Source organism: Petaurus breviceps, unplaced genomic scaffold (genome assembly GCF_028583685.1).
Source record: "Petaurus breviceps papuanus isolate PSGF00001 unplaced genomic scaffold, PetGlider_PUasm1.0 90723, whole genome shotgun sequence".
Lineage (NCBI taxonomy): Eukaryota > Metazoa > Chordata > Mammalia > Diprotodontia > Petauridae > Petaurus > Petaurus breviceps.
Genome location: NW_027187323.1, coordinates 8,800,459 through 8,823,634, shown reverse-complemented (window position 1 = coordinate 8,823,634; position 23,176 = coordinate 8,800,459). Strand labels below are relative to the sequence as shown.

The 23,176-nt window shown below is 37.1% G+C and overlaps 1 protein-coding gene across 10 annotated transcripts in view; it reads right to left on the bottom strand.

The window, feature by feature from the left end:
* The window catches only part of GTDC1 (glycosyltransferase like domain containing 1), a 476,083-nt gene that overhangs the window by 232,666 nt on the left and 220,241 nt on the right, over positions 1 to 23,176 (bottom strand). For all 10 annotated transcript variants that reach the window (XM_069066750.1, XM_069066753.1, XM_069066759.1 and 7 more), the window contains one exon: positions 296 to 463. In XM_069066750.1, coding sequence (XP_068922851.1) covers positions 296 to 463 — 168 coding nt within the window. The remainder of the gene's footprint in view (positions 1 to 295; positions 464 to 23,176) is intronic.

Below are 23,176 nucleotides of genomic sequence, written 5' to 3'. Positions count from 1 at the left end.
CTAATCACAAATTCAACATATATTTAGAAGAGACAGAAATAAATTTTAGGAGTAGTGTGATATTGGTGTTAGTGGATATTGTTTTATAGACCACACTGCCTCAAATAATTTACTTACTACGTTGGCAAAAATGTTCAAATCTTCATATTTTGATGCATTCCTAAGTTGTTATACTATATTACCTCCACATCCACACTTATTTAAGTGATAACTATCCCTAAAGAAGCAATAATACCAAGAGAAAAAAAAGAAAGAAAATTATTAAGCTAAATACAGTGTTGTAATCAACACCTACCATGAAAGAATTTGGTTATATCCATATTGGAAATCCCTCTCCTGGCATTTCTGGACAGGATATACCAATTGGTTCTCATGAAAGTAAAGAACCTTTTTCAATTTGCCAAGGTCAGGCCGAAGGGCAGTCAGTTCAGTCAGGTTAAGCACCGAGCTTGCAAAGAGGATCCTGAGAAACAAGGAGAATAGTGTTTACTTTATATGAGAATGCTCAAAGGGGTCACTCTTTACCCTTCCCTTTCCCTTCTCCACTACCCCACCCCCCCATCCCACAAGAAAAACATCACCCCTGTAGGGACACATCAATAGTTAAGCCTTAATACCGTGTAGCAGCATTCTAAGTTTTGATCTCTTAAAAAGCAGCTGCTAACAACTCAACTAGAAAAGCACTGAATCTCATTGGTCTTCTCAGCTCAGTTACAGAAAGATGCAAAAAAAAAAAAAGCTAGATGGATTTTATTGAAAAAGGCAAGAAAAGCGGTATCTGAAGGACAAATGGAACAAAGATAAGGCTGACTGGGGAATACTTTGCTTGCCAGTTTCATTATACTTTACTTTTTTATGCAACCAACTACTGAAATTCAATATATGAGCAAGAATGGCACATGTTCGTGTTATGACATAAACCCTTTTGATTTATGCAGTAGACTTATCGAGTGTGGTCTTTTTGTCTTGGCATATTTTCTTCACTATTTTTTTTGTAAAGTACCCCACAATGGTTGTTTTATTTTATCTTTTCTTCTCCATTATTGGACTGCTAATGGCACCATATGCACAGTCTGTAAAATTCCTCCTATAAAAGCACAAGTCCAAGAAATGCCGACATTTCTTGCCCATGGAACAGCAATGAACGCAAGTTAACTTATCAGTGTTTATAATCAACATACTGACAAATTAACAATTCAACAAGTATGTACTGAGTACCTGCTATGTGCCTAGCATTGTGTTATCTTAGATACTAGGGAGGATAAAAGCATTAAGCTTTTTTTTTTAAAAGACATTTAGATAACACTATCTCAATGGACTGCTACTGTTACAAATTTGTAGAAGACTACTTACATTTAAATGCACTATGTACTATGTGAAGAATATAGTAATATCTTCATTATTATCAGCATTACAAACACTATAAATCCTCTAATACTGACAAGCCAAATGGTTAACTTCAGGTATTTATCAGATATGAAACAGTGAGCTTTCAGATAACAATAAATAATAGCTGACATTTATCTAGAGCTATAAGGTTTATAAAGCACTTTGCATATATTATCTCATTTATAAGATTATGGATCCTATATTAACTCTAGGCATTCAAATCTGGAATTCAAATTTCACCTCGGAGGATTCAAAGTGGTATTCAATATCAAAATAAAATAATATCTATACTCTGAATTGTGTTATAAGTAATTAATAAAATGTTTTTTTTCCTCCAAATCAAGCCTATCACACCAAGCAGATCAATTTGCTTATTATTATTTGTTCTTTCCTTCATTTTGAAAAAACCAGATGGGAAAACTATAGCAGACTAATTTTTACTGATTTGCACAATAGTTTTTTTTTTTGCTCTACTTTATACATATTCCAAAAGTTGGAAAGAGATAAAGAAATGTGGAGACAATTGCTCATCTTATAAAACACTGACACCTGGGAAACAGGATAATAAAAATCAGTATAATGGTACACCTTGATCAATGAGCTCTCCCTTTTAGGGTGAAAGGACTGCAATCATCATGCCCATTTATTCATTAGGATTTCAATAATGCAGCACAAGTTAGTGCTTATGATGATATAAATGCCTATTCTGTAAGACCCGGGCAAAACCACCAACCATATTTTATATATAAGTCCACCAAAAATGCATCAAACAGTAAAAACAGGAGGTTGAGAAAAACCCTCTGACTCATTGTCAAATTCATTAGCCATCTAACTCATACAATGTATATTTAAAAAGTTCAGTCAACTGTTAATTAGGGAGGCTTAGATTATACTTTGTGGATAACCGGCAACTGGTTGTTCTTTCCTCTATAATTCCACCAATGCTTCCTCTAGTATCATATGATGTATAGTCAGGGAATAGAAACTCATTTTACCACTCACCTAAAAACAATCTCATTAGGAATATAAACCTATATAAAACAACAATTAGTTCTGAAGTTCCACAGCAATTTTTTCTTATCATATATCTAAGCTATTCTTGACTACTCTATTAACCTGGATACTCAAGAGTTAGTCTTCCCTTAAAATCACAAACACAGATTGCATTATGGCTCTACTCTAATGCCTGCTGTGGTATGGAGGTGACAATGAATTTTTAACAACAATGCCCGCAAAACATAATCTCTGCTGGATCCTACAAATATGGGAAGGATTCAAGAACATGCCAGATTAAATATCACCTCCTGCAATAAGCCTTTACTAGTGCCCCCACTGCTAAGGCCTTCTCTCTGAGATCACCTTCCATCCACACTGTCTATATTTTGCAGTACAATCTTTCCAATGTTGTCTCTCCCATTCTGATGTAAGTTCCTTGAAGGAAAGGACTTATGTGTTTGCGCTTCATTGTGTCCTCAATGCTCAGCACAGTTCCTGGCACAGAGTAAACACTTAACAAATACTTGTTGATAGACTAATGACTGACTAGATAGGTATTATGTACCACTGGTCCAATGGCCAGTTCAACTAGACCTAGAAAGGCTCATCTCCATAATTTTGGCCTCTATGTGATAACTTTTTTTTTTTTTGCCACAATGGGCTTTTCATTAAAACTTAGAAAGGTTGCTGTCTTTGATAAAGGAAATACTAAACCTAATGTAATGTGAATATTTTGAAGCACTGAGGATGACTGTGACAAAACCTTTAAGTACTTCCAAAGTCCATGGAAGGAAAAGTAACTACACATAAAGGCCAAAATGCAAAAGCTCTTTACAAAAGGAAAAACATCCAGCCTATTTAGACAATTCATTTTAAAATGTGTCTAAATCATTTCACAAAACCACGGAGTTTCAGGTTTGAAAGTGTTCTACAAGAGCATCTAGTCCAGACCCCTCACTTTTCAGATGAACAAATAGCAGCCAAAGAAGGGAAATGACTTGTCCAAAGTCATGCATTTAGCTAATGTCAGAGGCAGGTCAGAAGCCAACTCTACTTACAGTGTAAGGAAGTTCAGCACGCTTTCCATTTTATCATCTTTGTGTGTGTGGGGGGGGGGGTAGAATTATTCCCAAGCATACTAAGACATTCTTTTTTATCTCTTTATGGCTAAAATATTAAATTCTGGCAATAACAAATTTCTTCTAAATTTTAAGTTAAACAACACTTGACAGGAAGAGTCATTGTAAAACTGCCCAAGAAAGGGAATGTGGACATATTGTGCAATGGAAATAAAACTGGCTTTGGAGTCAGCAAATGTGGCATCAAGTCCCTCTGATTTGTACTATCTGGGTATCCTTGGGAAAGTCTTTACGTTCCTTGTTTCTCAGTCTCCTTGCCCATCTGTAAAAAGGAGTATGACTGGATGGTTTCTGAGGCTTCCTCCAGTTTCAAACACGTGATTCCATGGATAATGAACTAGGGAAGGTCAGGGGAAAATATCATATATAGTATTTCACCTTGCTAGTTATTAGTAGGGGATGAAAGAACAGCATATTATAATAGTAGTAATGCCATCACTATACTGGCAGGTACTCTCTGTGACATCAATATTAATCTTACCTCAGTTATTATTAAGTAATAAATCCTAACAAGGTGAGCTTTATCATCCCACAGAGTCTATCTAGGAGAAAAGGGCACAAGGTGATAGCAAAAACCACAAGAAATATGCTAATTCCTGACAGCTGCCGCTTGAGCACAAGTCAAATTGAACAGTTTATCTCAGCATAAAGATGTTATAAGGTTTTATGTTTAATTTTTTTAAATTAACATAAAACCCAGAGAAAGCAGTTAAGTGATCTTTCACAAACATGACATACTACAATCACTGTATAAGCTGGATTAGTACTTATTACCACACTACTAGAGAATTAAGCTGTTTTTAGACCACCAAAGAGCTTTAAATTGCAACTTTTGTCTCTGAAAGAGAAACCTATATTTAAAATGTCTGCTAAATTCAAATTAACAGCTACATCATTAGCTTACCATCTCACCAAAAGTAGATATAAGCTGCTATTACAGTAGTCCAACCAAAACTGCTATGTGCTGCCAGAATGCTAATATCATTCCGTATGCCTGTGTGTACATTGAGATACGTACAAAGCTACAGAAGAAACATCCATTTCCCATGCATATCAAAGACACAGATTAATGCCAATCTATTTAAATATACCATAAAGACAACTGACCTTGGAATCAAAAGCCCATTCTTGCCTGCCCATTCTGAGCAAGCTGGATTTTTTTTTTTTTTTGCTATATTCCTTCTCCTTTCCTGAATGTGTTCAAAGGGAGCCATGAACCTTATTACTTCTGAGTATAATACCCTGAAAGGCATACATCCTTCACTGTCTCAAAAGTACACTGTTTCTAGCCACTTAGGTACAAGTTCTTGGAAGAGTCCATTTAACCAATGGATCTCAAAGGAACTAGTGGATTTGGATTTTTTGTTTCTTTTTTTTTAATGATGAAAAACTAGGATTCTTGTTTTACTGCTAGTCAAGGTTCACCCCCACTTCCTCCCACTGCCTTGTTTTCATTTCTTGGTCCTGGTTGGTCCACATAAGGAAAATGGAAGGGGGAGAAGGGAAAGGGAAAGGGAAAGGGAAAGTAAAGAAAATTTCTATAGGATATCATCATTAGAAGCAGCAGCAGCAGCAGCAATATCACTATAAGCAGCTACCATTTATATAGCACCTCTTAGGGGCCAGGCATTGTGTTAAGCCCTTTTACAAATATTATCTCATTGGATCCTCACAACAACCCTGTGAGGCAGATGCTATTATTATCCTCATTTTACAGACGAGGAAACTAAGGGAAACAAAGGCTAAATGATTTACCCAGGTTCACACAGCTACTAAGTATCTGAGGCTGGATTTGAACTCAGGTCTTTCTGACTCCAGACCCACCTACCTGCTTTCTTCTGTAGTCCCCACAACACTTAACATAGTAAATATCAGCAAAACAAAAACAAAAACAAAAAAACCTAGAAATTAAGTGGAGAAATTGTAGAATGGTTAAATAAACTGTGATATATGAATATGATAGGATATTATTGTTCAGTTGTTTCAGTCATGTCCATTTCTTCATGACCCCATTTAAAGTTTTCTTGGCAAAAATACTGGAGTAGTGTGGGGTGTAGGGTGCTCAGGGAAGAGTAGTATCTCTGGTATGAGGGCTGCTGGGCCCTTTGCATGGCCGCTTTCCACCTTGGACACCAGTCCCCCTGATTCACCCATTCACAGCAGCCACGCTCTGGTAAACAATTTTGGCACATAGGCTTAAACCAGGCAATCAATGGGTCTCAAACCCATTGGTGAGTTAGGACGGCATCTACCCCAAGCAGGTAAAGACTTCCCCAGTAGAACAGGCAGATGGGAACAATTTATTCCAATGGTCACGAAGGCAGCTGAAGGAATGCTTGGATCTTGGTTAGACAAAGATGCCTTGCCACTAGACTTCAATGACTTGGGAAGAGAGAGTAAGGCCAACAACTTTGTGCCTCACTTAAATCGAATCTATGTACAAATCAAAAGATCATAGAACAGATATTAGACTTGGTCCTGGTTGGTCCATATAAGAGAATCAGGAAGACAAAGCAGTTGTACTTACTTCACTGTTGGATGATTGTGAAACCTGGACAGTCTACCAGCACCATGCCAGGAAACCAAATTGCTTCCATTTGAATTGTCTTAGGAAGATTCTGAAGATCACATGGGAAGATAAGGTACCAGACACAGATCCTTTCTTGAGCTGAATTGCCAAGCATTAAAACTCTACTGCACAGAGGGCAGTTCTGATGAGCTAAAAATGTTGTTCGAATGCCAAAAGTACTTTTGCCTAAAATATTATTTTATGGAGAACTCACATAAGGCAAGTGCTCACACAGTGGTCAGAAGAAGCAATACAAGGACACTTCTCAAGGTCCCTCTGAAGAACTATGGAATCGACCGTGAGATATGAGAGACAGGCCCATTCCGTATGATGTGCCTACAAAAAGAGGGCACTGTGTTTTATAAGCAAAGCAGAATTACAGTGGCTCAAAAAAAATCTGAGATGTATAAATTTAGAGATATCTCCATGTTTGTATGAACTACTTGTGGCTGATCTGTGTTAGAGCCTTCCAAGCTCATATTGGGCTGATCAGTGACATTTGTACACACTGTACTTTGACCCCAACATATTCCTGTCATTTTGATCCTCTTTGAGAACAAAGAACAACAACCAACCAACTGGAGTAGTTTGCCATTTCCTTCTCCAGTTCATTTTACAGATGAGAAAACTGAGGCAAAGAGGGTTAAGTGACTTGTCCAATGGCTAGTAAGTATCTGAGGTTAGATTTTAACTCAGACCTTCCTAACTCCAGGCCCAAAGCTCTATGTATGCACTGCAGCAACTAGTTGCCCCATCATAATAGTATATTACTTTGAAATAAAAAAGATTACTCTAAATTGAAAGAAACATGACAAGATCTATATAAAAAGAGACAGAATAAAACAAACAAAACTCAAAAGAATTATATATAACCATGTAAATGAAAAAAATCACTAAAAAGGAGACAAAATGAGTAACTAAAAAACCAACAAAACTCCCAAAGAGAAAATGATGAACATCTTCCCATTCCACAAAGCAGAGGGGCAAAGTATTACTAGGGCAGAACGTTGTACGAATTGCCACATGTGGTTACCATAGCATTTAATTGTATCTCTTCGTTACAAGGAAGTTCAATATTGGGGCAGGGGTGAGGTATGGGAAAGGGAGATATTCCCAGTAATTATTCTGATATTTTAAAAAATATCAATTAAACTTGTTCAAAAAATGGGATTATTAGCCCTTTTAGCAGGGTGTCATATGCATTAGAAAATAACTGAGGATCTGGATACCCAAAGATCCTCAAAATCACTATTCTGAGGAATCAATATATAATGTCATCTCAACCTGAGTTTCTTCTTCATTAAATTCAAATATCTTAAGAACTGGTTCTCAGAGAAAAAAAATCATATAAGATTGTCCAGCATGTAATGCATTTGAAAATGTTTACCTAAGATTAACAAATAGACTCATGAGGCTATATTACAGCCATGAATGAGAACCCCCATCCTACTATATTCTAAAAGCTCAGAATATTATGTTTGCTTTTTAACTATATTCATTCATGAGGCAGATCTAATGTGTTAATAAAAAAATTAAAACTTTCACTGTATCATAAAGAAAAAACTAATGTGTATAAAAGTTAGGAAATACAAAGATGTTATTCAGTTAATTCCTTGAGCCCTTTACTACATTCAAAGTAATATGTCAGTCACTGTGAGTGACTTAAAAACAATTAAGATGCATTTCCTGCCCTCCAGGACTTTACTATCTAAAAGAGGAGAAGGGTACAAACAGATAGATAAAATATGAATTCATATGTTAAAACTGTGGTCAGAGGAATACCTAGAAGAAAACAAAAGTGGAGAAGGGGACACAATATTTTTGAGTATTTTGTTACTATCTTGTTAATGTTTACGTGTATATTTCTATATTATGAACTCCCAGTTTTTAATATAGTCCTTTCTTGTTCTGTCATCTGCTTTAGAAGTTTAAGTTCCCAATACAAAGAAAATGTTCAAAAGGGCACAAATAGAAGCGTTATAGGAGTTCAGAAGATAGATGAATCACTTTCAATTATGGTGATATGAAAAAATAAGACAGAGAAGATGGGTCTTGAAGGATAGGAAGGGCCTTCATAGGCAGAGATGAATAAGGAGGAAAGATGCTACAAACACCACTAGAGTTATGATGCAGTAAGACTGTCCTACTGGAAAGCAACTGCCCGATAATGATGGTAACTTAAATTCATACAGTTCTTTACTGTTTCCAAAACACTTTATTTCATCTGACACTTTCAAAAACCCTTTGAGACATGAAGGACAGGTATGATAGTCCCCATTTTACCAATAAGGAAACTAAGGAAGGCTCAGAAAGGTTAAGTGATTTATCCAAGGCTATTACATGGCAGAGCTGAGACTGGAAATCAGATTCTCTGACCCCTCGTCTGCACGATAACTCAGACCACTGTTGTGTCATTTAGAATTCTGGAAAAAAAATAAACTAAAACTGTACTAAGCCTGCTTCACTGGCTACCCTATGATTTTTAGTAAGTTAGTAAGCCATGGATTATTTTAGCGTGATTTTCAGTGTGATCAATAATTCTCACTTTGTCCTGATTATGAATCTGTATAAGTCTTTTGTCTAATATGACCCAAATCAATTAATAAAGTAACTACTAAGTGCAAGTACTATGCTAAACAATAATGTCTTCCACTCAATTTAACAGCAACAGTTTAAGACTGTTTCTGCTCCATGTGTATAAACAGAATATCTGTCATTTTAATTGAAGCATATTTGACATATTTAACTGTTTTGTATTTTCAAAAACATTTATAAATATTGAATGGCAAAATATTTCCTTATTTGCTATAATAATTCACATCACCAAATTAAAAAAATAGATCTTCATCTGAGTGTGGTGGGAGAGAAAAGACATTTGCAGGAAGTGTGAGGAGTGTCTAATTTCTTAAGATCTATAGTACAATGAATTCAAGGAAATTTTTGTTTCAATATGTAGTTTCTCTTAACACAAATCTAGCCTTGTGAAAAAAGCACTAGTCCTGAAGTCAAGGGATCTGGATCTTTGGCCTGCCTCTGACACTGACAATGGCCTTTGATAAATTACTTGTCTTCTCTGGATTCCAATGAATTACTTTATCTTGACTTCTACCTACCTCAAAGCTTAAAAGAATTGATGGAATGAGATAAGCTATTTCCCTTGCAATTCTTTTTTAAAAAGCACTATTTATTTTCCAGCTATTACTCAAATTATTTTAGTGTCAACCCAAGGCCACCCGAGTATATAAATAACCCATATGCAAATAATCCATAAAGCAAATAATTGACTATATAACTTCTTAAAAACAGTTAACATATAAATCAAATTATAAGGATTTAAGTTTTTTTCATTTGGCAGGAAATTCCATTACCAAGAATACTATTATTGGAATCAATGTAATATGTTCCTCTCAAGAATAATGTACATATTTCTCCATTGTATATTCTGTCAATAATAAAATCAATTAAAAATGTTCTAGTCACTATGCTTATTCTTATGGGTATATCAAAGAATCATAGAATTTTGAGAGTTAATAGGGAGCAGAATCATAGAATTTTGAGAGTTGACAGGACCTTAGTAGATATCTCATCCAAGCACTTCCTGAAAGGGATGTGTGTGTATATATATATATTGACACATAGTGATACAGTCTCTACTTGAAGGTCTTCAATGATGAGAATACCTCTTGAGGCCAGTCCATCCCAGTTCTGGACAGCTCTAACTACTGGGAAACGTCCTGAAATCAAGTCTAAATTTGCCTTTTTGCAAACTCCATCCTTTATTTTTGTTTGTCCTCTGGGGTCAAAGGGAATAAATCTGATTGTACCCCAGAGGACAATCATTCAATTATTTAAAGGCAGCTATTAGGTCACCCAAGTCTTTTCTTCTGAATGGTAAACACCTCCATGTTCTTCAAAAGACCTTAATATGACCTGGATTCAGGGCCCACAACTATCCTGTCTACCCTCTTTCAAATGCTCTCCAGGCATCAATGTCCTTTTTCAACTTCAGTGAGAGAAGGGAACAGAACACTTCAGAAGAGGCCTGAGTTGGTGTAGTGGTTTACATTGGTATAAAACAGGGTCTTCTAAGCTGTGTCTTGAAGGATAATTATGACTTTCTCATAGGCAGAGACAGAGAGGGAGGGAAGAGGGTACAAATATCACTAGAGTTATGATGCAGTAAGACTGTCCCACTGGGAAGGAAATAGACTGCAAGTTCCTTGAGAGCAGGGAGTGTCTTTTTTCCTTTTTCATCTCTAGCACTAAGCACAGAGCTGAGTTACTTAGTAAAACAAATTTCTTCTGTGAAGTTTGGATTCAATCAAAGGGCCACACTTGAGGACCTAGAGGGCCTCATTTGGCCACAGGTTCCCCACCCAATAGGTAATACAGAGTAGTAGGTCCCTTATGAATATCTACTGATTGATAATGAACTTACAAAGGAACTTAGAACTCACAACAAAATTGAGGATACACCATAATCACGTGAAATGTGAAATAAGAACATGAGAAAAATGCCAATTCAAGTCAGGAAAACTTTGAAAAAAATAGAAAGAATAAGTGCTATAGGATTTTAGGACAAGAAATCATCACTATAGGGTGGAGTATTGTGGGGAAAAATAATTGGAGGAGGGAATTCATTACATTTTGGAAGGAGAAAACGCTTTAGATAAGTGGAGGAAAGAGAAGATATCCTAGGTAGGAAAACACTGAACTACCTTTAAAAACTTTTTTATCTCTTTCAAGCTTTCTTCTTAAAACTTTCCTCCCATTTTCACGCAAATTCCTAGAAAAAGCATTCTATGCATGGTACTTCAACTCATCTCACTCACTCCTCTGCCCCTTTAAATCTGGCTTCTGATTTCATAAGGCAATTGAAATTGATTTCTCCAAAGTTTTGTTGTTGTTATAGTGTAGTTTTTCAATCATGTCCAACTCTTTGTGACCCTATTTGGGGTTTTCTTCGCAAAGATACTAGACTGGTTTGCCATTTCCTGCTCCAGTTTATTTTACAGATGAGAAACTGAGGCAAATATGGTTAAGTGACTTGCCCAGGATCAGCAATCTCAACTACCAAATATGACGCTTCCCCCCCCCCTCATTCCACATCCTTTTGATATCTTTACCGTATTTAAAACTAGAAATCATCCTGTCCACCCCCTTGTCTTAGATTCTCTCTCTCTTAGCTTTTCTGACATCTCCCTCCTGGTTCTCTTATTTGTCTGATCATTCCTGTTTCCTTTGTTGGCTCATTATACACATGACATCCCCTAACTACAGCTGTTTCCAAAGATTCTTCTGAGCCTTCATCCCTATGCAAATGGTTCCCAGATTTACTTTATATTCAACCTCAGTATCTTCCCTTCATTCTGGCAACTCCACTGCCTGCTGCACAGTTCAAACTGGATGATCCAAAGTCATCTCAATCTCATCAGTCTAAAAGAGAAACCATCTTTTTGACAAAATCCACCCACCTTTCCCTAACATCTCCATTTCTGTCACATCAAAGGCACTAGTCTTCCAATCATCTAAGTTTATAACCTCACTATCTTCAACAATTGTACAACCATTACTCTACATGTACAATCAATTGGTGAATCTTACTATATCTACCTCCACAACATCTTTCACATCTGACCCTTTTCTCTATCAAATGGCTCAAACACCTCAGTTAAAACCCTCATCACCTCTTGCCTAAATTATAATAACCTTCTAAGTGGTCTTCCCGCCTCTAGTCTCTCCCTGACCCAATCTATCCTTCACACAGCTGCCAAAGTGATTTTCCTGACATGAAGAGCTGATCATTTTAGCCCTTATTCAATAAACTGTAATGGGTTCCTATTGCCTCTACGATAAAATATAAATTCCACTATTTAGTTTTTAAAGCCTTTTTCAACCTGGCCCCAATTTATCTTTCTAAACTTATATGTTACTACCCTGCCAGCACTTTAGATTAAAAAAAAAAAAGACAGCACAAAATTCAACAATTCTCCCAACTTGATGCCTTTCTACAGGTCATTTGCTATGCCTAGAATGCATTCTTTCATCACCATTTCATAAAATTCTTCTGGTTTTTTTTTTTAAAGATGTAGCCTAGGTGCCACCTTTTACACTAGAGCCAAATTCCAAATGCTAATTATCGCCCTCTATCTCTAACTAATTTGCATTTATTTTGTATATGCTGACATGGGGATGAAGAAAAGGAACAGGGGTGACTAGGTGGTGCAGTAAATAGAGCACCGGCCCTGGAGGCAGGAGGACCTGAGGTCAAATCTGGCCTCAGAAAATCAACAAAAAAACTAGCTGTGTGACCTTGGGCAAGTCACTTAACCCCAACTGTCTTTCAAAAAAAAAAGGGAAAAAAAAGACAGGGAACAGACATTTGCTAAGTATCCACTACATGCCAAGCACTGTGCTAAGTGCTTCTCATTTGATTCTTATAACAGGTTAAATGATCCGCCCAGGGTCACACAGTCAGTAAGTATCAGATCTGAACTCAAATCTTTTTGACATCAGTCCCAACACTCCATCCACTATGCCACCCCACAGTGTAGCCATGTACATGTGCCTATATGTTATCTTCCTCAACAGAATGTAAGCCCCTTTAGAGTAAGGAATTTTTTTCTTTTCTTAACTTTTTTTTGGGGGGGTATTTGCATCCTCAGCACCAAGCACAGTGTGCCTAGTACACAACTGATGCTAATAAGTGTTTGCAGATTAACTGACAGGAAGAAAGCACAGAGGGAAATACAAGGTATCCTCTAGAGCTCTAGATAGATTGTTGGGCTATAATGTGGCAGCTAGGAGTTGCCCTGGACAGAGAGCACTGGGCTTGGAATCAGGAAAACTCACGTTCATGAGTTCCAATCCAGCCTCAGACACTTACTAGCTGTGTGACCCTGGGCAAGTCACTTAACCCTATTTGCTTCCGTTCCTCACCTATAAAAAAGCTGGAGAAGGAAATAGAAAATCATTTCGGTATCTGTGCCAAGAAAATCCCAAATGGGGTCACAGGGAGTCGGACACAACTGAAAAGACTGAACAACAACAAAGGCTATATATAATGTGAGGTTTAAGGAGGTAAATAACTGGAGAAAAGATATAGACAAATTATATGGAAATTACCGAGAACCTATAATGGTGGACTCAGGACCTCAGACTAATCTTGTCAATAATGGAGAATCACTGAGGGTTTTTGAGTAGGTGTCTTAAACAGCTATTATTTATAGAAAACATTAAGATTTACAAAGTGTCTTTTTTCTCAAAACAATGCTGTGAGAGAGGTAAAGAAAGTATTATTGGGGCGGCCAGGTAGCAGGTCAAGTAAGAGCACTGGCCCCAGTGTCGGGATAACCTGGGGGATCAAATCTGGGCTCAGACACTTAGCACCCACCCAGAAACACCTGGCCGTGTAACCTTGAGCAAGTTACTTAACCCCAATTGCTTTAAAAAAAAAAAAGTATTATTATCCTTATTTTATACATTAGGGTAAAAATGGGGGAAAAGAATGTAGGATGCAAAGTCAGAAGGCCTAGATTCAAATTATTACCAATTTAACCATATCTGCTATCTGAATTTTTTTCTTTTAAAAGCAGGTTTACTATCTGACTCTCCCAAGCACAAACTTCCTATGGCCTCAATTTCTTCGTCTATACAATAAGGAGGCTGGCCCAGATGTTCTCAGGCCCTTTTAGCTCTAAATATGATCTCATGATCTAACGCTTGTCCAGCAGCTACTCGGTGTCTGAGTCGGGCTATGAACACAAGCCTTCTTAACTCTATACCCAGGACTTTCCACCATCATCACAGAGAAAACAGTATTTTAGGAAAATCTATCTTACAACAATATTCATAAGGGATTAGTAGGAGGAAAGATTAGAGGTAGGGAGGCTGCTGTTTGAGATAAAGAAAGGTCTAAAACTTAGGGGTTGATAGTGGAAATGGAAACAAGAGTTTCTGAATGTGGACCGGTAGAACAGGTAGTACATCCAGAGTTAGAGAATCTGTGCTCGAATCCTGCCACTGATACTATATTTGTGACCTTGAATAAGTCACTTACCTATCTTTCCTTTACTTCTCCACTCACTGTCTCCATCTGATGGATATAAATTTGGAGACAGAAAGCCAGAGCATGAATAATGCCTCAATACTTACTAAATCCCTCTATGCCTCAGTGTCCTCATCTATAAAAGGGGGGTTTTGGACTTGATGGCTTCTAAGGTCCCTTCTAGTGCTAAATTTAAGATGTTATGTTACGACTAAAAAACGACTGTAACATTTCAATTTTTGGCAACAAAGGGAATAATAAAAACCGCTCGCTTGCACAGAAAACTCTAAAGGTTATGGAGTAGTTTTCTCACAACAGTCTTTTGCTAAGTAGGTAAGTGATGCAAGTATCCTTACTTTACAGATGACGTCTTAAACAATTCATTGTCTCATATATATCCCATTTTCTCCACTCACACAGACACCAACCTGGCTCAAGCTCTTCTCACTCTCCTATGTTTTAGTTCTATCTTTCACATAAGACTACATGCTATCTGAGGAGGATAACGGCTCCGTTAATTCCATACATGGTGTTCAGCAGACAAAAGGCCCTTAGTAAATTCAATCAACAGAAGTCATGAATTCCAGCTGGAAGCAAAGGACCCATCTTTCTGACCTAATCCTAACTTTTAACCATTAAAAAAAAAGTCACTTCTTTGTGGGAAAGATAACTCACTCTGAGTAGGCCAGAAATTTCTGACACAACTACTCAGCTTAGCACCAGGTTCAATGTTATTTATGGGTAGAATATTTAGTAAACAGCATTTTTTGTGACTATATTTATTACTTTACATTTTTTAAAACACAAACAGTATGTCAAACACTGTTCTTTGGCTTAAAATCCAAATGAAACAAGTGCTCAAGACATAAACCTACGGAAAGCATACTCGTGGGGAAAGGCAGGTGTCAACCTGGTACAAGAATAAGGAATGTACCATATCATGATAATGATTCCTGCCATCTTCAGGGATTCGAAAGTGGTTTGGGATAGGCTGCCTGGAAGAAGCAAGTCAATTAACATGCTAAGAGCACTCTGAGTCACTGAGAGTGCTGGGAACACTTCATATGGTGTTTTTTCTACATAAACTAATATAATTAGTGTATGAAATATTTATAATGTACCACATAATTAATCTATACTTGAGGCCTATGTTTCAACTGTGGCTGATTACTGGTTGGGGGCTGCTCTTTAACCTCTAGTACGAGGTCAGGCTCTTCTTGAGCCTCTGGAGTTTAATCTGTAAGCGCAACAAAGTGGGATGATTGTAAAGCCAGAGGCACTGCATGGGAGCGTCTTCCCTCCCCAGTGGAGTCTTGCCTTGCCACACCTTCCCATGATCCCAGGCTGGTGTAGCTGAATTTGATTTGATTTGGCCAAGAAGGCAATTATTCGAATATATATATACAGACTATGAGGCTATCTACAACTATGTTCAAGCACAGATCTGGCATGCCACAAGCATACACAGAGTGGCATTAGGCTTCACTGTAATTTTAGACTTGAATATTCTTAGATAGGAATTATTGAGTAAACACTTAGTATCCTGGTAAATAAACTAGACAGCATTCAGTAGTCATTGTTTGAGGAAAAAAAAAACCAAGATTGCCTGTCCAGAAACAAACTAACATAGGAGTTAGGAAGATTCATTCTTTCCCTGAAACAAAAAAGATGTCAGTATTAAAACGTAACAGTAAATATCTCCCAAACTATAGTTAGGCATAAAGTATATGAATACACACACACACACACATATAATCTTAGAAGGAAACCTTTATTCTATTGAGGTGTTCTATTGTTTGAGTCAAGGCAATGACTGGTTTTTAATGCATGTTGACTAAATCAGTGAATTAAATAAGTTTTAGGGCTTATTGGAAAAAGCACTGACATTGAAGTAAGAGAACCTAGATTAAAATCCAGTGCTCTATACCTGCATGTGACCCTTGGGCAAGTCACAGCTTCCTTGGGTCTCAGGTTTTGTTTTGTTTTCATGTAGAAAAGGTAGGAGTTGGTGTGAGCAGCCTCTGAGATTCTTTCCCATACTTGATCTAATATCCTATTAGAACTTCACAAACAGACAGATATAGAAATTCCATTGGCCTTTCTTTTGTCCTATTAAATTAAGGTGGAAAAGGACTAGGGGTGTATTATATAGGTGTTTCAAATTCTGACTTTTTTTTTTAGTTCTTAGTTTGCTGCCTATCTTCTCAAATACTTATGTTCCAAATTTCAGATTTTTTCTCCTCAAATCTCCAAATGAATATGCAATACTATTAGTAATCAGTGTTAGAGTTGTATTATTTTATATATGTATCCTCTGGTGAACAGCTAAGATTTTCCCAAATCTTATTAAATGTGCTTCATGTACATTTTGAAATAATCTTAAGACTTCTTGGAACTTTTTGTTCACACTAATTGTCCTGAATTATACTTTAAAAAATCTAGCAGTTTTCAGGATTTTGCCACTTCTTAGGAGTCAGTAGTAAAGCAAGATTCTCCCAAGAACACTCTGACAGTCCTTGAAAAACTGAAACTGTCACAAAACCTGAGCAGCTGGCAACTCTGCCACCATGAAGTATCCATATGGAAGACCGAAATGTGTCAAACTACCCAAAACAATTTTGGATAGTGTAGAATATAGAATAAATAATTCAGTATCGTCGACACTTTCAACAGCAGGTAGTTGATACGCTACCTGCCTCTATAATGTGCCAGAATGTAACATATGAGGAAAGAGGGGGGAGGAGAAAGAGAGAAAGAGAAAGAGAGAATATTATATGAGTAGAAGAGTGTGAGCTAATATAAGCATACTTCAAACTAGTATCATGTGGAATCTCTTGCTGTACATACTTCTCTCTATAAGTATCTCAGATATTTAAAAGTAAACATTTAGAACAACTACTGGAGAATGGCTGAAGCCAATGAAAAGTAGTTTGAAAGTAAACTGGCTGCAAATATATTGTTTCACATTCAATGAAAAAAAAAGCTACATTAACCTAATATTATGGTTGAAATTGTACATGCAAAAAAAAGTCAGGAAATTCAAAATTATGGTTCCCTCAGTAACCATAACTGTGTCCTCTTGCATATATGAGTATTTTGTATTACCGTAATGATGATACATTTCAGCCTTAATATCAGTTTATGCAATGTGACTGAATTAGGATTCCTGTGGGGACCATAAGTTCAAATTTCTAGATTTTTGTGAATGTAAAAATCTCAGCTGTAAAACTGCATTAATATAAGGTACATTTATATGCATTGCATTTCCTGACTTTTTAAAAAATAATAAAAGTAAATGGTTGGTGATACTAAAAGAGTGATAACTACTAGGTTTTTTCCTTTGTTGTTTAAGTACATTTTATACATCAAAACTTTTTTTTTCAGAATGACATCTAAAATGTTACAATAGGAAAACAAAGTTCAGAGAGAAGTAATCTCCCATTCAAGATTTACCAAAATAAAAAAAATTAAGAATATTTGCCTTTAATTCAACTGTCTTTTAAAGTAGTCCCTTGATTCTAACCCCATTACTATGCATAATGATTCTCTCAACATATCTTTCCTACAACTCCCTTAAAGAAAATATTCTCCTTAAACAGGTCTCCATATTTGGAAAGAATAGCAGAAAGCAAGTTTTGACCCTTCACATTTCTTCCTCAAGAATATAATACAATAGAAGTCCAAACTATTGAAAATCAGCTATGGCCAAAGGGGCTAATATTATCAACAATTTTTTTTTGAGTACTTACCTAGTGTAAGGCACCTGTAAGGGAAAATGTAAGACAAAGAAAAGTATAAAACCTAAAACCTCTGCCTTTTAGAATCATACAATGTGATCTGGTTATAAAGAGCAGGGTTTTATGTTCTATAACTTTATGTTCTATAGGTCCCACACATTTCAAATGTGCATGTATGGGTATATATACAGTCACACACATATCACTCTGAACTCACTTGTAACTGATATTGATTAATCAGTACTAAAACAGGTGAGTTATTATTTCTGTTTTTGTTGTTTTTTTTTTGAGGGGCTGTTGGGGTTAAGCGACTTGCCCAAGGTCACACAGCTAGTTTTGTGTTAAGTGTGTGAGGCCGGATTTGAACTCAGGTCCTCCTGACTCCAGGGCCAGTGCTCTATTCACTGCGCCACCTAGCCACCTGAAGTATTATTTCTGCAATTACTTTATGCGCCAACTCAGGGTAGTAGCATAAAAAGATACTGCCTCTTCAAAATGCCCAAACAAACCTCCCAGGATAAAACTGATTTCTATCACATATATCCACTTTTGCAAAATATTGACACAGGAAGTATACCTTAACTGCAGATTAAAAACAGGAATACCATATGGACTTTCCCAAAAGATACATTGCTTATCATTATATAGTGCTGTGTTCTTAGAGAGCCCTTTCACATATGTTTTACCCATTTGAGCCCCTCAGTGAGTTTATGAGGAAGTTAGGGCACATATTATTATCCTCATGTTACTGATGACAGATGGAGATGTTAACTGACTTCCATACACTTCTCCTCTTACTAAGTGATAGAAATGAGGCTTGAACCCAGATCTTCTGACTGAGACATGGACTCAATCATACACATACACAAACTCAAATAATAATAACAAGTAAATCATGGACTTATCCCTGAATAAGTTATTCAAGGAGTAAGTTATGAAAAGTCATTGATGATAAGTAGAAATAAATGATGCATCTAAAGTTATCTCACTATACATTCTATTTATGCAACACCAACTTTAATTTAAGCTGTATTGATGAACTCTCATTTCACATGCTGCAGCCATGCTAAGTCTCTAAGTACAACACCTATTACATCCAGACTTCAAAGGAGACAGAAAATAAGTTTACTGTGAAATGGAAAGTGGCTCTCTTTGCTTGCAGGAACATAACCCTGTCACAAAAAAGAAAGTCTAGACCATGTGTTCAAGGCCAAAGAAAACATGATTACATCTAACAGACGTCCAGCAGCAAGCTTAACATGTTCTTTTTCCTTTTTCTTTCAATGGGAGTTTGCATCTTTGAGAAAAGAAGTGATTTATATTTTTGCACCTGGGGATGCAAATACTAAGTAGAAAACATTTGCTATTGTCCATGAAAGGTTGATAGTGAGGAGAAGAGAGGAGAAGAGAAGAGAGGGAGAAGACAGGAGAGGGAGATGACAGAAAAGGGGAAGGGTGGAGAAGGGGAGAAGAAAGAATGGAATAGGTGGTACAGCGGATAAAAAATGTTAGACCTGGAGTCAGGAAGACCTGAATTTGAATCCTGCCTCATTTACTTATTAGCTATGTTACCTGAAGCAAGTTACTTTACCTCACAGCCTCTGGTTCCCTATCTATAAAACACATATGAGAATAGTATCTACCTCACATGTTGTAATGATCAACTGAGACAATTTATGTAAAGCTTTTTGCAAACTTTCAAATGCTATACAAATGCTAATTATTGATATTATTTTATTATGATTCAATATATGTGTGTATATGTATCACCTAACTTTAAGTAAATCCAATACACAAAAAATGTGAGTTTAAATGACAGATAAATTGTCTTTTTATTGGAATTACAAATAGAATTCACAGTAGGGTTTATTTAAGCAGCCACCTACCCTCTCCCATACTTCACTCCACGCCCCAGTGCCCATCACTTTTACACATTCAGAAGTGGACATGATATTCCAGATGTGTTTTGATTCAAGCACAGTATCTGACTCAAAGTACCCTTCACTGGACACTGTATTTCTTTCTATTTAATGTGGTGCCATCAGAATGCTGACTCAACTGAAAGTGCAGCGAACTAAAACCGCTAAGTTGTTTTCCTTCCTCAAGTATGGCTACCTTTTACCTCAAAAAACTCCACAGTGCAGAGCTTGGATGGTGCAGTGTATTCAATGTGCATTTAATGAACTTAAGGAAATAATGAAATATAAGCTAAGCTAATACAACCTGAATATAAGCTACTGTCACCTAACATCATTTCAATCTTTGTGGTTAAATTCTGATAGTCTGACTCTGGGTTTCAGAATACTGGTGGATCCAACAGCTTTCTGATTCATTGCTAGGTGGCATAGGGTCTTTTATCTTACTTATGTTTTCATAAACATAAATGGGCAGTTTGGATAGAGCACCCAGTCTGAAGTCAGGAAGACTCCTCTTCCTAAGTTCAAATCTGACCTCAGACACTTACTAATGATGTGACTCTCAGAAAGTCCCTTAATCCTATTTGCCTCAGTTTCCTTAGCCGTAAAAAATAAGCTGGAAGAGGAAATGGCAAACCACTCCAGTATTTGTGCCAAGAAAATCCTAAACAGAGTCACAAAGAGTTGAATGTGACTGAAACAACTGGATGACAACAACAAATATTTTCATCACACAAAAAGCTAAGAGCACAACATTTTACAGCTTCTTCTGGAAGTTCTAATGTGTACACCAGTAAACATATTCATTCTAGATTTTCAAGTGATAGTCATTTTCCAGGGCCAACGTGGGCCCATGCTTTTTAGAAGCCTATTGAAAAGAACATTTTGTCAGTCATCCTTGGAAACACAGTATGTGATGTTCCAATTTTGTTAAACTCTGGACCATTAGCAACTGTATCATCTGGGAGTAATTTTCTTTCTTAGTCCCTTGTACTTGAACTGTGATGGGGAAAAAACCCCTGAGATGATCTTTAGTACCATAATGTCTATATTTTATATGGCCTGCTTTGAAGTCTCTTGCATTTAGCAGGCACCCAATACTAGGGAGTCAGCAAATGAAACATCAGTTTTGCCCATGTACTATTTTAATAAATTTAGTTTGTTTGTAACTCATTATTTTTAGAAAATACAGAACCTGATTCCTTTTCCAGACCACCATGCTGCTAGTTCAAGCCTTCATACCACTTCCCTCAGGCTCCTTTCCTCTCTGATTAGAGGGATGGAGGATAGAGTACCAAACTCCTCCCAAAGCCTTCCTTTACAGAGGGCAGAAATCAGACTTCCAGCTTGAGTCACTTTGCATCTGCACCCCTGACAGGTTTCAACTTCCCAAAACAAGATACCTCCAGTTGCCTCTTTCCTCACCCCCATTTCTAGTTTCCTTTTGTGTGCTGTCTCCCCCCATTAGATTGTAAGCTCTATAAGGGCAGAAACTGTCATTCTTTTTATTGTCTCTGCAGCATGTAACACACTGCTTGGCACATAGTATGGACTTAATAAACGTTTATCAGACTGGACTAGCTTTAGAAACAGAAATCAAATCAACACTACTATCCCAGGAAAGGGCATTCAAAAACCTGCCCTTTGACCCTACTCACCATCCTGGTGACTTTTCATACCAAGACACCCCTCTCTGGTCACCACTCTCCTTTTCTCTTGCCCCATTAAAACATAAGCTCCTTAAGGGCACAGACTAGTATGCTTTTTGTATTTGTATCTTCAATGCTTATCACAAGGCTTTGAATATATTAAGTACTTAATAAATGCTTTTTTCATTCATTTCTTCACTACATGGAGGTAACACTTGAAGCCCTAAGAATGGACACATTGTCTAAAGCAGAGGCTAAAGCCAAATAAGCAGATTCGCATTATGTGTTCAGTCTACATTAATGTTCTTTTGGGGGGGGGGGAGGCTTTTTGGATGGAGGAGAGTAGGGCAATTGGGGTTAAGTGACTTGCCCAAAGTCACATGGCTAGTTAAGTGTTAAGTGCCTGTGGTCAAATTTGAACTCAGGTCCTCCTGACTCCAGGGCTCTATTCACTGCGCCACCTAGCCTCCCCTACATTAGTGTTCTTTATTAGATTCAACATGCCTACAAAGCAAGGACAGAATCTGTATGAGGAATCAAGAAGAACTAAACAATGGTTTCATAAAAAATGCAGACCTGAGTATTCACCAAGAAAATAATGCAGCTGTACATTCTATACGTATTTAGATTCTACATTGGAAGTATAAAAAATGAACAACGAATAAATAAAATCTAGCATCACATTCAATGAATTAAATTATCCTTCTTTTCTGTTCTCATGACATTGTGCTATCCTACCTTTCTATTGATTTCTCTTCTGCTTCTTCTATAGTCAAGTCTTGAAAATGGAAATGGAATTTGAGGTCATTTAGTTCAACTTTCTACATGTAAGACCCTGATCTAGAAAATCCATGTTCAGTAGTTATCCGGCATCTGTTTCCCTTCACTTCCTCATGTCATTGCCATCTGCTTTGTTATAAAAAAAAAAATTCTCCCACTCCCCAAATTTAAGTTGTTTAAATTTCTGTTTCTGGCACTCTGACTTTCTCCCTATATGACCCTCCCTTGGAAAGTTCATCCACTTTTATGGTTCCAACTACTCCTCCGTGCAGGAATAGCGAAAGGGACTAGACTTTAGATTTCATCGGTACAGGATAGCAGGTATTAACTATACATAAATATTTGTTACATACCTACTATGTGCAAGGCACTGTGCTAATAACTGGGGATACAAAAGGAGGCAAAAGGCAGTTCCTACTCTGAAGGAGAGTTTGCAATCTAAATGGGGAGACAATATGCAATCAAATATACACAAAGTAAGCTATATATAGCATAAGTAGGAAATAATTAACAGAGAGAAGGCACTAGAATTCAGAGGAGGTGGGGAAGACTTCCTGAGGAAGAAGGGATTTTAGTTGAGATTTAAAGGAAGCCAAAGAGGTCAGGGAGGTCAGCAGTCAGCACAGAAAAGGGAGAACATTCCAGGTAGGGGGGACCTACAGAGAGAATACCTGCAACCAAACAATGGAGCATTTCGTTCATGGAACAGCCAGGAGACCAGTGTCACTGGATTAAAGTGTATTGAGACTGAAAAGGAAAGGGGAGGCTATGTAATAAAGAGCTTTGAATGTCACACAGAGCATTATGTATTTGCTCCAACAGGCAACAAGAAGTCGCTGGAATTTATTAAGTAGGAGTAGGGGGAAGCGTGTGTGTGTGTGTGTGTGTGTGTGTGTGTGTGTGTGTACACGACTGTAATGCACTTTATGAAAATCACTTTAGCAGCTGAATGGA